General features: G+C 50.3%; 1 protein-coding gene across 1 annotated transcript in view; it reads left to right on the top strand.

Annotated features, from left to right (window-relative positions):
- The window catches only part of LOC130017598 (adenylate cyclase type 1), a gene marked incomplete at its 5' end in the record, with an annotated part of 56,491 nt that overhangs the window by 35,221 nt on the left and 4,416 nt on the right, over nt 1-16,854 (top strand). The window contains 5 exons of the mRNA XM_056108288.1: nt 238-473; nt 604-730; nt 12,393-12,509; nt 12,950-13,096; nt 13,676-13,774. Of these exons, the coding sequence (XP_055964263.1) occupies nt 238-473; nt 604-730; nt 12,393-12,509; nt 12,950-13,096; nt 13,676-13,774 (726 nt within the window). The remainder of the gene's footprint in view (nt 1-237; nt 474-603; nt 731-12,392; nt 12,510-12,949; nt 13,097-13,675; nt 13,775-16,854) is intronic.

Here is a 16,854-nt window from a genome sequence, read left to right as displayed (position 1 = left end):
ACTGACAGGGGGGCCTGTGGGGTCTGCTGCGGGGAGTGGGCAGTGGGAGGTGGGCTTAGGAAGGGGTGCGGGAAGTGGGTACAGGAAGTGGGTACAGGAAGTGGATTTGGGAGGTGGGTGTGGGAGAAGTAGACTGTGGGGTGCGGGTTTGGGCAGCGGCCAGTGCTGCTATGGTGTTGGGCTGGCTGAGCTCTGACGGCCGTGCCATGCCCTGCCCTGCCCTGCCCTGCCCCCCAGGTGGGCTGCCTGCCCTGGGCCTGGAGCACCCGCCCCAACGCATCACTGGTGGTCCTGACGCCCGGCACCCCACCCGGTGATGCTGTGCCCCACGCCCTGCTCTGCGGCCAGGTGGGCACTCTGCCCCTGGCCGTGTTTTTGCGTGTGTCCTCCCTACCGAAGCTGATCCTGCTGGCTGTGCTCACGGCATCCTACATCCTGGTCCTGGAGCTCAGTGGCTACTCAGAAGCCGTGCGGTAGGTGTCTGCAGTCGGACACAGGAGTTGCCTGGGACTGGGGAGCCGTGTGCCCATGTCCGGGCTCTGAGGAGGGTCTGTGCTGGTCACTGAGCCTCGGCGCTGACTTAGTCTCCCTTGTCCTCCTCAGCAGTGGCACCGTGTCTGGACACAGCTCGGAGCCCATCATGGCCATCCTGCTATTCTCCTGCGCCCTGGCCCTCCATGCCCGGCAGGTGGACATCAAGCTCCGGCTAGACTACCTCTGGGCCGCGCAGGCAAGCTGAGCCCTTTCTGCATCCTTGGGAGTGGGTGGCAGGGGCATCTCTGGGCTTCAAAGACTGGTGGGGCTGGAGCGGGCTGGGTGGGGCTGTGCAGGAGACCAGGCAGCTGGGTGCTGTGTCCTGCTGAGTCCTATTCATGAAGGTGCTCCAGAGGGGCGCAGGGCTCCCAGGGGCTCGGGAACTCCTGAAAACGCTTCCCACCCCCCACCTAGTTTTCAGTAGGTCTGTGGGGATGGCCCAGGTGCTTAATTTCTTTTTTAAACAAATTTGCAGGGAATATTTATAAAAGTTCTGACACAGGGTTAGAGAGTTAGGACAGCAGGTAAGGCTCTGACTTGCCTGTGACTGGCCCAAGTTCAGTCCCCAGGCACAGCCAGGAGTGAACCCCGAGCACAGAGCTGGGAGTGAGCCCCAAGCACAGAGCCAGGAGTGAGCCCCGAGAACAGCGTCAGGAGTGAGCCCTGAGTCCTGAGTCCAGGGCCAGGCATGAGCCCTGAGCCCAGAGCCAGGAGTAACCCCTAAGCACAGAGCTAGGAATGAGCCCCGAGCACAGCGTCAGGAGTGAGCCCTGAGCCCAGAGCCAGGAGTAACCCCCAAGCACAGAGCCCGGAGTGAGCCCTGAGCACAGAGCCGGGAGTGAGCCCAAAGCACAGCGAGGTTGACCCTACGAGCAATAAGTAAGACCCTCTACTTATTAGAAGTAGAAGTGCGAGGCCACTTCTACTTAGCAGCGGGGATGCCTGAGCCCCCCTTTCCAGGGTCCCCCTCCCAGACTCTGTCCATAGCAACTGGGCCGTCCACGTGGTGAGCAGGGCCACTCCCTCCACACAGGCCTGTCAGCACACAGGGCTCCTTTCAGCTCTTCATTTGCCCAGAGCCAGCAGCCCCGCTGCAGTTCCTCAGGCCCCAGCGAAGCGAGCACTGAGGTTGTTGGTCTCGGGGAAGGAGAGACATGGGCAGACCCCCACCCCCTGTTGACAGGGAGAGTGAGGCCGTGACCACCCCCCAGATCGCGGGCACACAGGCAGTTGCTGTCCCTCTGGTCGCACTGGCCTGGGAGGGTCAGGTTGGCTACCTGGGTTCCTGTGGTCAGAGCAGGCGGCAGATGGGATCGCGAAGGATTCTTCATTGTTATTTGGGGTTCTTCTTTGTTATTTTGGGTGAACGAGAGACTGTGATGTCATCTCTGAGTGTGCATCCTCTGTGTGTGTGTGTGTGTGTGTATACGCATACACACACATGAGCTTGCTAGGTAGTATCTCAGCTAATTTTCTACAGCTGACTTGCTGATGTGCTCTGCATGACTCGCCCGCATAGATGGGGCCAGTGTCTGGCGTTTTTCATGGTCAGAACCATGTGACCACCCCAGAATCCCCTTCAGGTCATACCTGTGTCTCCAGACTCCCTAGCCCTCTGCCGGCCCCCTTGCTATGCTGTGCACTTGCCTCTTTCATTTCTGGAATCTGCATGTTAGCTGCTCTGCTCTGATGATCTGTGTGTCCCCCAGCCAGGCCTGGCTGGAGAGACCCTGACCTGCAGGGGCCGTGACTCAGGCCTGGGTTTGGAGTCTGGATTCCGGATTCCAGCCAGCAGAGGCTCCTGCCTCCTGCCTCCTCCCGTGCTCATGCAGGTTGCGGGGCCCAGGGTGGGTGTGGACTCATGGGGTGCTCTGGCTGCCCTAGTCATCAGCTGCTTGGTGCAGGGGAGAGCGTCCCTGTCCTTGGTCTCCCGGAGGCATGGTCTCAGCTGGGGAGCACCAGGGGCTGGTGCTGAGGGCAGGAATGGGTGTTTGGGAGAGGGTCTGTGAAGGGCACCACCCTGGACGCTGCTCAGGGCTCTACAGGGACCTTACCCACACCGCGTCCTGCTTGGGCAGGGTTGACCCCAGGCCCCAAGCTGCGGGCTGGATCCCATGGCTGTTCCTGAAGGGTGGGGTGTGTGGGACCAGGGCCGAAGGGGCACGTGAGAACCATCTGGGGACCTTCACCTGGTCACGAGGGTTTCTGGGAAGATGCATTGGAAGTGACTTCCTGGGCCCACCTGCAGTTGACTGTTGAGTATCAGGAAGTGGTGGCAGTGGAGGTGCTGGTCTCTGCAGTGAAGGCAGGGGGCGTGCTTGCGGAGGATGGGTGAAGACTGTGCTGGGTGGGAGGGGGGGCACCCTTGAGTGGGCTGGCACCCCGGGTGCTGCCAGAGTCACCTCAGCCTCAGGCGTGAGCACAGGTCCCAGAGCCAGAGGCAGGCGTCACACCCTGGCTCTGCAGCCAAGAGCTCGTGGTCAGCAGGGACACGGCCTCCCCTCCACTATGCTGCTGGCACTCGCTGGGCTGAGTCAGCCCGACAGAGTGCGGGCAGTAGGGCTTACCAGGCCATGGGATCCAGTGGTGGAGGCCAGCACACTCTGTTCCCCAAAGGGAATGCTGGCCACATCTCAGGTGGACAGTGCCCCTCACTCGGTGACCTGACTCCCACTGTCCACCAGGGGGACCAGGAGGGCTGGCGACAAGCTGTATGAGCTGTCGGCTCGAGTCAGCTGTGAGTTTGGACATGGCGCTTGAAAGGGTGGACTTGGAATGGCCTGGGAAGCTGAGACCTGGTGGTGGGCTTAAGGGCCACAGAGCACCCCAGAAGGTGCTGGTTCTTCTGCAGACTTCCAGGGAGGACTTTCCTTCCCGAGCCTGTAGGCACTTTACCGGACCTCTAGTTCTGTTGGAATGTTCCTCAGGAGAGTTGCTGGCCCTGCCTGGGACTCTGTACCCAGGGCACCTCGTCCCCTAGAGGTTCCCCTTCCAGGGAATTCAGTGCAGAGAACCGGGTGTGTGTCATGGGGAGGGTGGCCAGCACAGGACACTGACATACTTTTTCCATGGCTTTGGACCAAGAAATGTCACCTCATCCTTTTGCAAATTCAGCAAAGGCACCTACTGCCCTTTGCCCCGTCTGCCCTGCAGATGGGAGTGTGGGCCGTGCAGAGTGCCTGAGAGTGCCTCAGAGTGTCTCGCACTCTTGCAGAATTGTCTGCCAGTGCCTCCCTGCATTCGTTATTTTTTAGGCCAGGACAACCATTTGCACCAATTACAGTAGACAGGCTTCTCCCTGTGACCATGGCCTCAGCCCTCCGTCTACCTCTGTCACCAAGCTTCTTAGATTTTTTGGGTGCATGATTCCATGTGGGGGTCAAGTAACCGAATGTGGGGCTTGTGAAAAGATTTTACATTTCACTTAAAAATAGACTTCTTTATGATTTTTTATTAGTGAGAGTTTGGTTTGTGTCCCTGTTTTGTAAACCTACATAATTAGAGTTGGAACAATTTCTTGAGTTTTGCTCCATTGAAATGCTTTCATCGCCATTATTGGGGGCCTCACAGCTACTCTCAGCCAACCCTGCCAGGGATTTGGTGCAAGGGTCTAAGGATGGGGTACTGCTTGGTATTCCCTGGGGTGGTCCAGGGCCTCCAGGAATATAACTGGTGATGTTCAGGGGACCACATGTAATTCCAGAGATTGAGCCAGGATCAGTCACATATAGGGCATGTGCTTTAAGAGATGCATGGACTCTCTGGCCCTCGGTGATTTGTCTTTTACATTTCATGAAACTCCGCTTTGACCTATGTATTTTTACTTTCTCCTGAATACTTAGGTTTAATTTTCTCTCACGTTCTCAGTATTTTTCCCCATCTGGGATCCTGTATGTAGGGGCTTTCAGGACTGCCTTCGTGCCTGTGGTGGCCACAGCGCTCATCTCTGTGGGCACTTACTTCATACTGCGGATCCCTAGGGTGACTGCACTGACAGGCTGCTTCTGTGCTGGAGGGGTTTCGTTGTCCTTTTCTCTCTGACGTGCTGTTTTAGTGCTGCTGTAGCTGAGTCCCACAAATTTTGATAGTTCGTGTAGTTCCACTCTCATCTTGTTCGAAGCACTTTCTAATTTTCCTTTTATTGAATTTTCCTTGTACCCAAAGGTTATTCAGAAGTGTATTTTATTGCTGAGAATTTTGCGGAGATCTTTCTGTTACTGGCTTCGTAGTCATTAAACTTTGGCCGGAGAACTGCCTTTCATGACGCAAAGCTCAGACAGGCCCGATTCTGCACCGTGCACATTCTGAGGAGCCTCGTGGCTGTGTCCCGGTGATTGTCAGGGTCGCTGTTGTTTCTCTGGTACCTCCACCTTTTTTATGCTTTTGGGCTACAACTGACTGTGCTTATGGATCACTCCTGATGGACTCAGGGGGCCCTATGGGGTGCTCATGATTGAACCCAGGTTAGTTGCATGGCAAGCACCCTACCCACTGTACTATTGCTTTAGTCTCTGTACTTTTATTGACTTGTTATTTTAGAGAGAATGTTTTAGAATTTCTAACTATGACTGAACAGAATTTCTTGCAGCTCCGTTTTGTTTTGTATATTTTGATGATCTGTGTATTGCATAGACATTTAGCATCGTGTCCACTTGATCATCAGAAACTTTGTCCTCTGTCACTGTGTACAGACCATCTCTTCCCCAGCAGATGTGCTTAGCTCTGAAGTCTGTCTCTTTGAAACCAATTTTCTAATTTTGTTGTGTCCACATATTTTATCTTTAATCTATTTGTATTTTACTTAAAATGTGTTTCTTTGAAAGCAATACACAATCAATTCTTGCCTATTTTAAATATTTTCCAAATGTATGCCTTTTTTTTAAAAAATGTGGAGGTACTGCTGTTTATTCAGCCATTGTTTAAGCTGATTGAGCTGGGCATGGACTGCACATTACTTTTATTTTTTAAATTTTTTTAATTGGATATCCATGAGATAGACCATTACAAAACTGTTTATAATTGGGTTTCAGTCATACAATGATCCAGCACCCATCCCTCCACCAGAGCACACCTCCCACCACCACCAGTGTCCCTCTTTTCTCCACCACCATCCTCCAACCCCTAACCCCCTACCCCCAGCATAGAGGCACTTTCCTTTTTGCTCTCTTTTTCATTTTGTGCGTTGTGATTTGCAATACAGGTGCTAAGAGTTCATGGTTTTTGTTCAGGGCATTCGGCATTTTATTGGGATGGTAAGGTTGGAATAGCTTTTTAATTGGGTGGCAGCTTTGGGGTGTGTATGTGACTGCTGAGGCTTCTGGAAATACAGGGGATGTGGGGAAGGTAGCCCATCCCAACCCCAAGAAAGCCTGGAGATTTCAGTCACAAAGCCCGCATACCTGAATTTTCAGCAGATTATATCTTGGTGAGGTCTGTCCTGAGACAGTGGAATTAGGCCAGGGGTATGGCGGCAACTTTGGATTGTGGAAGCAAGCAGCTGCAGGGGGCTCTGCTTGGGCAGGCCACCAGGCCAACCCCTCCCTCCCCGCAACCCTGATTTACCCCAGTCTTTTCAGCCATGCGCAGGTTCGAGATTAACTGTGTCTTTTGATCTCTTTTGAGTTTTATCTATGGGTCTCTGAAATAAGGCCAATTAATGAGCTTGTATAGCTGAGCTGGAGGTGGTTTGTGAGTGTGGCTCCCGCATACCTAACTTCTGGCCATTTAATTTCTTGGTAAACCTGGTCCCAAGTTGTTGGGGTCCGGCCAAAGGCACAGTGGCAAGTTTGGGGTGTCAGGAAGCCTAAGGCATTATCAGGCCACTGATGGTACAGGTTGACCTGTTGGCGGCACCATGCCCCCCAAATTTATGCCTTTTAATTGAGCTATTTAGATCAATTAAAATGAATATGATTGGATTTTTATTTGTTTTTGTTGGAGGACCACACCTGGTAATACATAGAGTTTACTGTGCTGTGTTTTCAGGAATCACTCGTGACAGTGTTCAGGGGACCATATGTGGTGCCGGGGACTGAGCCCAGGTTGGCCACATGCAGGGCAAGTGCCCTCCCCACTGTACCAGCCCTGATGTGGTTGGGGTTTTTGTTTTGTTTTTTTGGGGGGCCACACTCTGTAACACTCAGGCCTTATTCATTGCCTTTCAGTCAGAGATTACCCCTGGTGGTGCTTGGGGTTCCGTTTGCTGTTTAAGGGTTCAGACACAGGGGGCTGCAGGAAGGCGAGTGCCCCCACGGTGCTTCCTCCCAAGCCCGCCGCTGGATTTAATCTGCCAGCCTGCTGCCTCTTTTCTTTTCTCCTCATATAACCATGTTTTATATTTTTCCTATTTTACTGCTCTTTTGAGGAGTCCATTAATTCTTTATATTCCACTCAGTAGTTCTGAATTTTATCTTCTTTCTATAACTTTTGCATTGGATCAGTAGACATATATCCTTGACTAGCGTCAGGTAATTCATTCTCTCATCCTAGATGTCTGATATTGACATCACAGATTTTTTTTCTGTTTGGGTCACACCCAGCAATGCTCAGGAGTCACTCCTGGCTCTGCACGTAGGAATTACCCATGGTGGTGCTCGGGGGACCCTGTGGGATGCTGAGAATCGAACCTAGGTCAGCCACATGCAAGGCAAACGCCCTACCCACTGTGCTATCGCTCCAACCTCGACATTACAGATTTTATTTGTACATACATTCTAAGCACAAAAAAATGTTTTCTCCATAAAACTATTTAATTGTATGCTATATTTAATGGGGAATTTATTTTCCTCTTTGCCTATTTTGATCAGGAAGAATGAATCTGCAGAGGAGAAGATATCAACAGAGAGGGAAAAAATAAAATTACTAGGGGTGTGGGGGGAAAGGGGATAATTGCTGGAAAGAGACATGGAGGGATCAAGAGGAAATTACACAGAATACAGCCGGAGAGTTCAGGCTCCTTGGAGGGAGGACAAGCAGCTCATCTCTGAGGAAGAGCAAAAGAAAGATTCATTAAATCCATTTACTACAATAGTTTAAGGAGGGGAGTAACTTTAAACTCAGTCCACATTCTTCCAGTCTTCATGGCTGTCACAATCAGATTTGTGGATGTGAATGCATGCATAATAATAGTCCGCTTTTTATACAGTAATTTCCTAGTAGAGCCAATTGTACCAACGTAACTGGATATTTGTATACATCATGAAATAGTTGCTGCGGTGAGAACCATCAGTGTCCAGAGCCATCAGAGTTAACAGTTTTGTTGTGTGATGAGAAATTTTGAAGATCACTCAGCACATTCACGACATGTTGTCCCAACCTGCTGGCTGATACCTTATCTTAGCCTCCTTGTGTGCTAGAAAAAACTTCCTCTTTGTGCCTCCCAGAAGAATTAGGTTCTCAGAGCCTGGGGGCCCAGAGAGGGACATATGTCCCCAAGAGGCACATAGTACATTTTAGTATAGTTTCGAACTTTTGTTTTGTTTGGCCATATCTGATGAAGCTCAGGGGTTACTCCTGGCTGTCATTCAGGAATGAGTCATGATGTTGCTTGGGGGACCACAAGGGATGCTGGGGATTGAATCTGACTCATCTGTGTGCAAGGCAAATGCCCTCCCCACTGTGCTGTTGCCCAAACCAGTTCATTGTAGTTTTGAAAGACAACATCTGTGACAGTTGGAATGAATTATCTACTTGATTAGACCATGGGGTCCCCAGATTTGGCCTGGCATTGTTGTTCAGGGTACGCATAGGAGTGTGTTTCTAGGTAAAAATCCACACTTTGATCAGTAGACTCAGTAGAGCAACTTGGTCCTTATGGTGTGGCTGGGCTTCCTTCAGTCTTTTGAGGCCTGAAAAATAGACCAGAAAAGTGGAGAAATTCATGTGTTCCTCCCAGCTCTCTAGCTGGAACTTCTGTCTTTGCCCTTCATCTTCCTGGTTTTCAGTCTTTTGATTACACTGAGTGGCACCATTGCTTGTCTTGAAGTTTCATCTTGCAGACATCATGTCATGGAACCCTCATGGAGGTTTCTTCCTTCTTTGTTTCCTGAGACAATCTCTCCTGGACTTCTTTCTGTGCACCCATTAGTGCCTCATTCATTTTTTTTTTCTGGGAAGTCCTGAAAACTATGGCATTGCTCAGGAGGTCTGTTTACAGAGAGTGTTCTGGAAATTAGCAAATAGACTTTCCTAATATTTGAAGAATGATGACCTGGCTCGGGTGTTCTGACTCGAGCTGGATGTCACTCCAGGTCAGAGGCAGGGGCGGCACTCCTGGCTGTGCTGAGCACTCGGCAGCGCCCAAAGGGGCCACACTCGACACCATCCTGCATGCCTCGTGTTAGGCTCAGGGGATTGGGATGTGGTTTGTTCTGTCGATTAAACTGCGGGAGCTCCAGACTCTGAGCTCTCCTGACTTCTGAAGTTAACATCTGTTCCTGTAGCTTGTCCCTTAAAGTTTGAGTTCAGCATTTTAACAAATGAAACAGAAATTCCCTTGGAGAGAAGCTAGGCCACAGAAAAAACACTTTGAAAAGGAATTTTAGGACCGGAGAGTACTGTGAATAGGGCGTTTTTGCCTTGCATGTGGCCTATCCATGTTCATTCCTGCACTCCACATGGTCACTGAGTCCTGCCAGGAGTGATCCTGAGCTCAGAGCCAGGAGTAAGCTCTGAGCACCAGTGGGTGCAGCCCCCAAACCAAAAAGGATAAAAAATTAAAAGGAGTGTTTGATGTATCTATCTCACATGATTTTATTCACAGGAACAGTGTATGTTCACAAACCACCACAAACTAGTCTCTTTATTATAAATCCTTAGACTGACCTGATATGAAAGAGCGTCCAAAAAATAAAAGATATTTTCAGCAAATTTCGATCCTTTTAAATGTAATATATTCTCTATTGGGCTGGAAGGATAGCACCGCGGGTAGGGCATTTGCTTTGCATGGGACCGATCTGGGTTCGATTCCTCGGCCCCTCTCAGAACCCGGCAAGCTACCAAGAGTATCCCACCTGCACGGCAGAGCCTGGCAAGCTCCCCATGGCGTATTCGATATGCCAGAAACAGTAACAAGTCTCACAGTGGAGATGTTACTGGTGCCCGCTCGATCAAATCGATGAACAACAGGAGGACAGTGCTACAGTGCTACGTTCTCGATTAAAATATGTATATTCATCAGTCAAATTTCAATGAAAAACTTTGCTTCTGAGTCAATTACAAATTAGATATTATTTAAGAAGAGAGCTAATCTGATAGCCCAAAAATAGAAGTAAATTTTAAATAACTGGCAGTGAGCTGAACCAAGGGCCACAGATTTTTTATGACAAGGTGATATGCCACCATCATCAAAAACAGATTTTGTGATCACATTGCTTTAGCAATATTAGCAATATCATTCACCTTGATAATCATTTGACTGGAACTAAGTTTTTTGTTTTGGGTTTTGTTTGAGGCCAGTGCCCAGGGTAATCCCTGGCTCTGTGCTTAGGGGTCACTCCTGGTGGTGCCCGGGTTTTGAGCCAGGGTTGGCCATACACAAAGTAAGGATCTTTACTTGTGCTATCTCTCTGAATAGGGAACTGAAGTTTCTGTGTTGTTAATAAACAAAACTGATTTTTTTTTTGTTATTTATTTTGTTTGTTCTTAAAGGGCCTCACAGGCAGTGTCCAGGAGACTCGGGGCCATGCGTGAGTGACCCTCATCATTGCTTGGGTCTTGCTCAGATCCAGTGGAGCCTGGGGTCATGTGGGCCCAAATGGGCTTGTAATCAGATTCAGGGCCCAGGACATGCCCTTTTAGCCATCACCCTGTTCCAGTAAAACTTTTTCAAAAAAATCTTTTGTACTAACGCATTCTAACCCTGCAGAAGTCTTTCTGTGTGTGCCCCTGGCCAGGTCACCCCACTTTCCTCAGCGGAGAATCTGCTCTGACATGCTCCTTCCCATCAGCACTGTGGCAAGCCTGGAGCTCACCTCTCGCTCTCTGTCTGCAGAGTCCTCACTTCTTTCTGTGAGGGCTGCACTTTCCAGTTTCTTCCCTTCCCTACCACTCTCTGCTCTCTTTAAGGAGCAAGAGGGAACCTTGGTAGCCTGCCTCCTTGGCAGCTGGCTCGCGTGACTGGTTTTCCAGAGAAGGCCGTGTAGGAAATTGGGGCTGTTCACCCTGGGTCCGGTCTGCTTGGCTCTCCACCTGCGGTCTCAGTGTGCTCCACCCACTGCTTGTGTCAGTGGGTCTCGTCAGAGCTCGAAGCCAGCAGCATGAATGTCACTGCCATTGTGACAGACCCGGGAGACTTCTCCGGGCTTCTGCAGCACCGTGATGCTCAGGAGTGGTGCTTCAGACCCATTTCACAGTGAAGAAACACTGTCTGGTGGGACAGGGCTGCTCTAGGGGGTGGCATAGTGTGGCCGTGCCACTCCCCACCCCCTCTGGGATCTTTGTTCCATGACTGTTTCCAGGTCCAAAGCACGGTGCCCCCCCAGCGCCTCACAGTGGTGTCCTGGAGCTGGCCCAGGCTGTTGGTTTCAGGGAGCAGGCCCTGAGCCAGGCTCGGCAGCCAGGGGCAGTGGCTGACGGTGACCCGTGCTTCCGTCTCGGGACACAGACTGTGCAGACACATGGCCAGCGGCATCTCTTGAACCCTCGAAGCACCAGTGGTGTCACCATCACATTGTTTGCATTCGTCTCTGGAAAGGCCCGGGAGCTGGGTGAGGTCAGCCAGCCTGGACATGCCTTCCGCCCTGTTGAATGAGTTGGCCCAGTGGAACTCATCGTTTCTGACTCTGCTTCCCATGTCCCCACGATGTTGTTCGGCTCGTGGCCCAGAGAGCTGAGCTTAGAGTTGTGCTGGGCACAGGGTCACGAGGCAGTGGGAAGTTTAGACCAGCACCTGCCTGACTTTGCTGGCTTTGGACGTCTGTGGAGTAGGCTGGTGTGAGGCCCAGGAGAGTGCCAGGGACATCAGTGGCTGCCAGGGGTTAGCATAACCTGGGTGTATGCATGTGCCGCAGAGAGAGCTGGTGCCTGCAGTGGATCCCTGAGAGTGGCCAAGAGGGACTCTTGAGCTGTGTCTCTTGAAATGGCCTCTCATTTTCAGTCTTTGCAAAGTTCCGTCTGTCCAAAGTGGTGGCTTGGGGATGGAGTGATAGCACAGCAGGTAGGGCGTTTACCTTGTACAAGGCCAACCTGGGTTCGATTCCCAGCATCCCATATGATCCCCTGAGCACCGCCAGGACTAATTCTTGAGTGCAGAGCCAGGAGTAACCCCTGTGCATCACCGGGTGTGACCCAAAAAGGGAAAAAAAAAAGAAACCAAAACCAAAATGGTGGCTTGTCCACTTACCCAGAAATACATGACTCCTTTCCAGCCCTGCCATGCTGCAGATGGCAGAATGGAGAGAAGCTGGCTAGACCACCATCGACGCACTTGGAGTTTTGTGTGGATGCTTGGGAGGAGTGTGTGTTAAGAGAAAAATGATTCGTTCAAGAACAGCAGGGTCGTAGAGACAGGAGTGAGCATCCTTTGGAGTGAAGTGATGGATGGGCTCGACCACAGACATGCCCGGGAAAGTGGGGGTGTATGATCCAGGAGTGTGGCCCCCTGGGACTTAAGGATCGGGGGCTTCTGACCGAACCGATCTGGCAGGATTCTTGCTGGCGGCAGCGTGTGGCAGGCTGACCTCTCAGGGCAGAGGAGGGACGGGGAGCAGCTGTCAAGGCTGGGGAGGGGCTCTCACCGACTCTGGGTGCACCTGCGTCAGGGCGAGCTGGGGGCAGCCTCCGGGGGAGCTGAGTCTGCCGTGTGGGGAGTGAGAGAGGGAAGTGGTGGGCAGGTGCGTGACTCCCGGGTCCCTCCCCAGGCAGAGGAGGAGCGAGACGACATGGAGCAGGTGAAACTGGACAACAAGCGGATCCTCTTCAACCTCCTGCCCGCCCATGTGGCTCAGCACTTCCTCATGTCCAACCCCAAGAACATGGTGAGTGGCGGGGCAGTGCGGGCACTCTGCGGCCCCTTGCAAGGGGCTGTTTCAGACTCACGGCCACACGGTGACCGAGCAACCTCCCTGCGTCTCTGGCAATGGTCTCCTCCTTGGGTTTCTGCAGAGAAATAGCACGCCCATCTTCGTGAGGAGGGAGCAGGGGGCCCCCAGGATCAGGGCTGCTCACTTGGACACAGCCCCTGAGTGTGCCGTTGGCCTGCCAGCAGGGCTCCGGAACCAGCCTCAGCACAAAGCCGAACTTAAAAGCACATTTTAGATCCTGGAGACACACAGGCAGGCCTTGACTCGTGATCCCAGAGCTTCCCCGAGGGATTTCTGGAAGTTTCTGGCCACACAGCAGGGAGCTTTGGTTTAGGAAGCCAGCCCGCCCCAGCCCCTGAAGCGCTGACCCGACCTTCCCCACCCCCTCCCTGTAGGACCTCTACTACCAGTCGTACGCACAGGTGGGCGTCATGTTTGCCTCCATCCCCAACTTCAACGACTTCTACATCGAGCTGGACGGCAACAACATGGGGGTGGAGTGCCTGCGGCTCCTCAATGAGATCATCGCCGACTTTGATGAGGTAGGGCCCTCACGTCCAGCCCGGGCCGCGCATCCCAGTGTGGGCCTGGGGCTGGGTGAGTCCCTTGCGGATCCGGCTGCTGCCCAGCAAGCCGGCATCTCTTCACGGGTAGAACAGGTGAAAGTCTAGCATGTGTCTCTCTGGGAAAGATGGTCCCTGTCAGGCACAGAGGAAGGAGGCCTGGGAGCAGTGGGTTCCAGATCTGAGCGTAGGACCCCGTGGACAGTGGGTGGGAGGCTGATCGCGGGCCTGGGTGGGTAGTGGGTTTGAGTTGAGTGCGGACCCTGCTGCTGGCTGGACTCGCTGGAGAGCGGGCCGTGGGTGCTGGCCTGGCTCCCTCCTGCCGTGGACCTTGCTCTCAGCGGCTTGGAGGCTTGCTTCTGGAAAGCAGAGTTAACCTGCTAGCTAGTTTGGCCCCTTCTTTTAAACACCCACTCAGGCCTCCGTTTTCAGTCCAGATGCAAACCCGCGTGAGTGTCCTGAGCGAAGCCTTTGCTCTCTTGGATGTGTCATCTGCTCTGTGGTCTTGTCCAGCATGACAGTTTTGTAACGTTGAACAGTTTTGTGTTTTAAACAAAGCTCATGGACAAAGATTTTTACAAGGACCTGGAGAAGATCAAGACCATCGGCAGCACCTACATGGCTGCAGTGGGGCTGGCGCCCACGGCAGGGGTCAAGGTGTGTAATATTCAAGCTCGCACTGCTGCATGGGTGGGTCTCGGGGCTGGAGGGAACTACAGCGGGTCGGGTGCTTGCCTTGCATGCAGATAACCCCAGTTTGGAACTCTAGAACCACATATCCTGGAACCGCCAGGCGTGACTCCTGAGCACTGAGCCAGGAATAAGCCCTAAACACTGCCAAGAATGACCCCAAACAAACAGAGGGCTGTGTCCCAGCTCTTTCCTGGGCAGACTCCACATCTGGGCCTCTGTGCCCTCTGCCCCAGAGTCAACCTCAGCCCATGTGCCAGCTTGTCATGCCAGCTTGACACCTCTCCTAGACACAGTGTCCAATGGAAAGTCCAACACAGAGTTGGTAGCTCCAGTGAGCAAGATTAGTCAAGATTTGTTCAACTGAATAGCATCATCAGTGAAGTGGAGAGGACGTTTACAGACACTCTGTCCAGCAAAAGAACACACTTTTCTTAAAGGCATCATGAGAGATAAGTCATGACGACAAACAAATGCCTTCTCCCTAAGACCAAGGCTTTTCCAAAAGAGCGGGACAGGAGTCTTCCCTTTTCCCCTTCCTCTCATCATACAAAAAGTCTAAGTTTCATATGCAAAATCAAGGAAGCGAATATCAGCATCACATTGGTAATGAAGATATAAAAATGTCTTTGGTTATAGAAGTTATGATTACTTATTTAGAAAATTGAAGAGAAAAAGCCCAGCTCACTCCTAGGGCTAATGAGATCTACAGCAAACCTGATTGTGGAATCAGGTTGGCCACGCCCTCGTATGTCAGCGATGAACAAGTAGCATGCAGAGCAGTTAAAATCACAGTTCCATTTACAATAACACGCCCCAAGTTACATCCTAGGCATAAATATAATAATTACGTGTAATATCTCTATGAGGAAAACCATAAGTCTTTTTAAAAAGTTTTTATTCACCAAAATTACCTCAGATTATAGGTAGTTTGGATTATATATGTTACAACTTCCAACTAGAAGAAAAATGAAAATGGAAACGACATACACAAATAGATTTAGAGACAAAAATAAGTCTCTTAGCTTTGAACCACCCATGTTTGTAAAATAGAGAAATTGTCTTTGATTTAATTTCAGTACTTCTGAATCTCTGCTTCAAGAGGTTTATCTAAATGTTTTTGAAATCATTTTAAAGGCAAGAGCAACCTAATTCCTACTTGAACATGGTCTTGACCTATAGTGTAAGTCTGATTTAATAATTTAAAAAATTAATATAGTTTAATATGCTTACATTGTTGTTGTCACTTATGATCTTGGTTTAAACAGTTTTATTATTTTAATTTGTTTTGCACACATGATTGACAAAGGTGTCCGTAATACAGTTGTTTCAGGCATTCACTCTTCCAGCACCAGCAGTGTGACCTTTCCCCCACCAACATCCCTGGTTTCCCTCCCAACCCCAGCCCGCCCCTCAGGCACAGAGCAAATTTACTTTCTATTGCTACTCCAACAATCATTACAGGAATGGCAAATAGAATGATCAGGAAGTAAAAGTAAAAGCCAATTTGTGATTGCTATACGATTTTAACCTATGTAAATAGGAAACTAAAACCACTTAATACAATATAATAAGATGCTTATTCTCATTGACACAAGCAAGTTTTCCACTCTGGACTCTATATTGCGTTCAATTTCATTTTGCACTTGGATCTCATTATGGTCATCATGTCTTACTTATCATTAATAAAACTTAAAAAACATTTCCTGCTAATATACTTTGGAGTTTACATGAAAAAGGCTTATATATGTAAAAAAGTACTCCCCCCATACTTTATTTAAACACTCGGGTTTACAAAGTCATTGAACAGCGGTCCCACCACCATTTCACTTTCCCTCCACCATTGTCTCAAATTTTCCCAAACAAGTTTGCCCCTATAGCTGGCCCACAATAATTTATTGTGTATTGCGTATCACCAATAAAATGCTAACAGCACTGGAGCACTGTAACACTGTCCTCCCGTTGTTCATTGCTCCAGCCGGCCCAGTAACGTCTCCATCGTGAGACTTCTCGTTACTGTGTTTGGTATATTGAATACATCACGGGGTGCTTGCCAGGCTTTGCTGTGAGGGCAAGATACTCTTGGTAGCTTGCCGGGCTCTCTGAGAGGAGTGGAGGAATTGAACTCGGGTTGGCCACATGGGCCACGTGCAAGGCAAACGTTCTACCGCTGTCCTATCACTCGGAAGAAAATTAGTGAAAATTGTTGTATCTCACCGTGGAGACATTAAGTCCTTGCCTGAGGGATTACTAGAATGCTGCTACAATAAGCCATATCTGTTAATGTTTTTATTAATCAAGATTGGTTGGCTTCTAAGTTACATCCCGTACAATCTGGTGTATTTATCAGTGTTGTACAGTTTGGAGATTCATTCCAGGAAATCCAGAATATTTAACTGGGCAGTCCAACTGGAGTTAAATTTTTAACTTTGGGTTGTGGACCTGATTACTGGGCTTTCTCAGAAGTTCAGGGAGCTGAAGGGAGGTACCTATCCTGACTCTGAAAAGGCCTCAAGTTTTCATTCACAGGGACCCGTGAAATGGGTACTTGAGTTTCCGGCAGGTTAATTTCACTGCTAGGCTCATCCCGAGGTGATGGAGTCCAGCCAGAGCATGGCGGGGATATGGAGTGTGGGCGTGAGCAGCTGCCAGACTTTGTTTGGGTGGGCGCTGGTCTATCCCCTCTGAGAGTGCCCCAGATGTCTCAGCCGGGAATGGGTGCTCCAATAAGTTTTTGTAACTACTTTGTCTCTTTGAAGATTTAACTTCAGAGTTTCTGGAGCAGGGCTGGTGAAGATGAGCTTACCTGGTGGTGGAGGTGGTTCATTCAGCTGATCTTTAACAAAGGAACAGACAACACAGAGGGACAAAGCAGAATCATTTCACTGACTACTTCAACAAACGTTGGCACAGCTGGACATCTGTGTCTACATATTTTAAGTGAGCACAGCCACATGCACATATGCTTCACAGAAACTAACTCAAATGTATAATAGACGTAAATACAAAATGAAAACCTACAATGTCTGGAAGATAAAAGAAAGTCT

Source organism: Sorex fumeus, unplaced genomic scaffold (genome assembly GCF_029834395.1).
Source record: "Sorex fumeus unplaced genomic scaffold, SorFum_2.1 ptg000205l, whole genome shotgun sequence".
In the NCBI taxonomy this organism is placed as follows: domain Eukaryota; kingdom Metazoa; phylum Chordata; class Mammalia; order Eulipotyphla; family Soricidae; genus Sorex; species Sorex fumeus.
The sequence above is the reverse complement of the archived record's forward strand: the minus strand, read 5'-3'. Positions and strand labels throughout refer to the sequence as shown.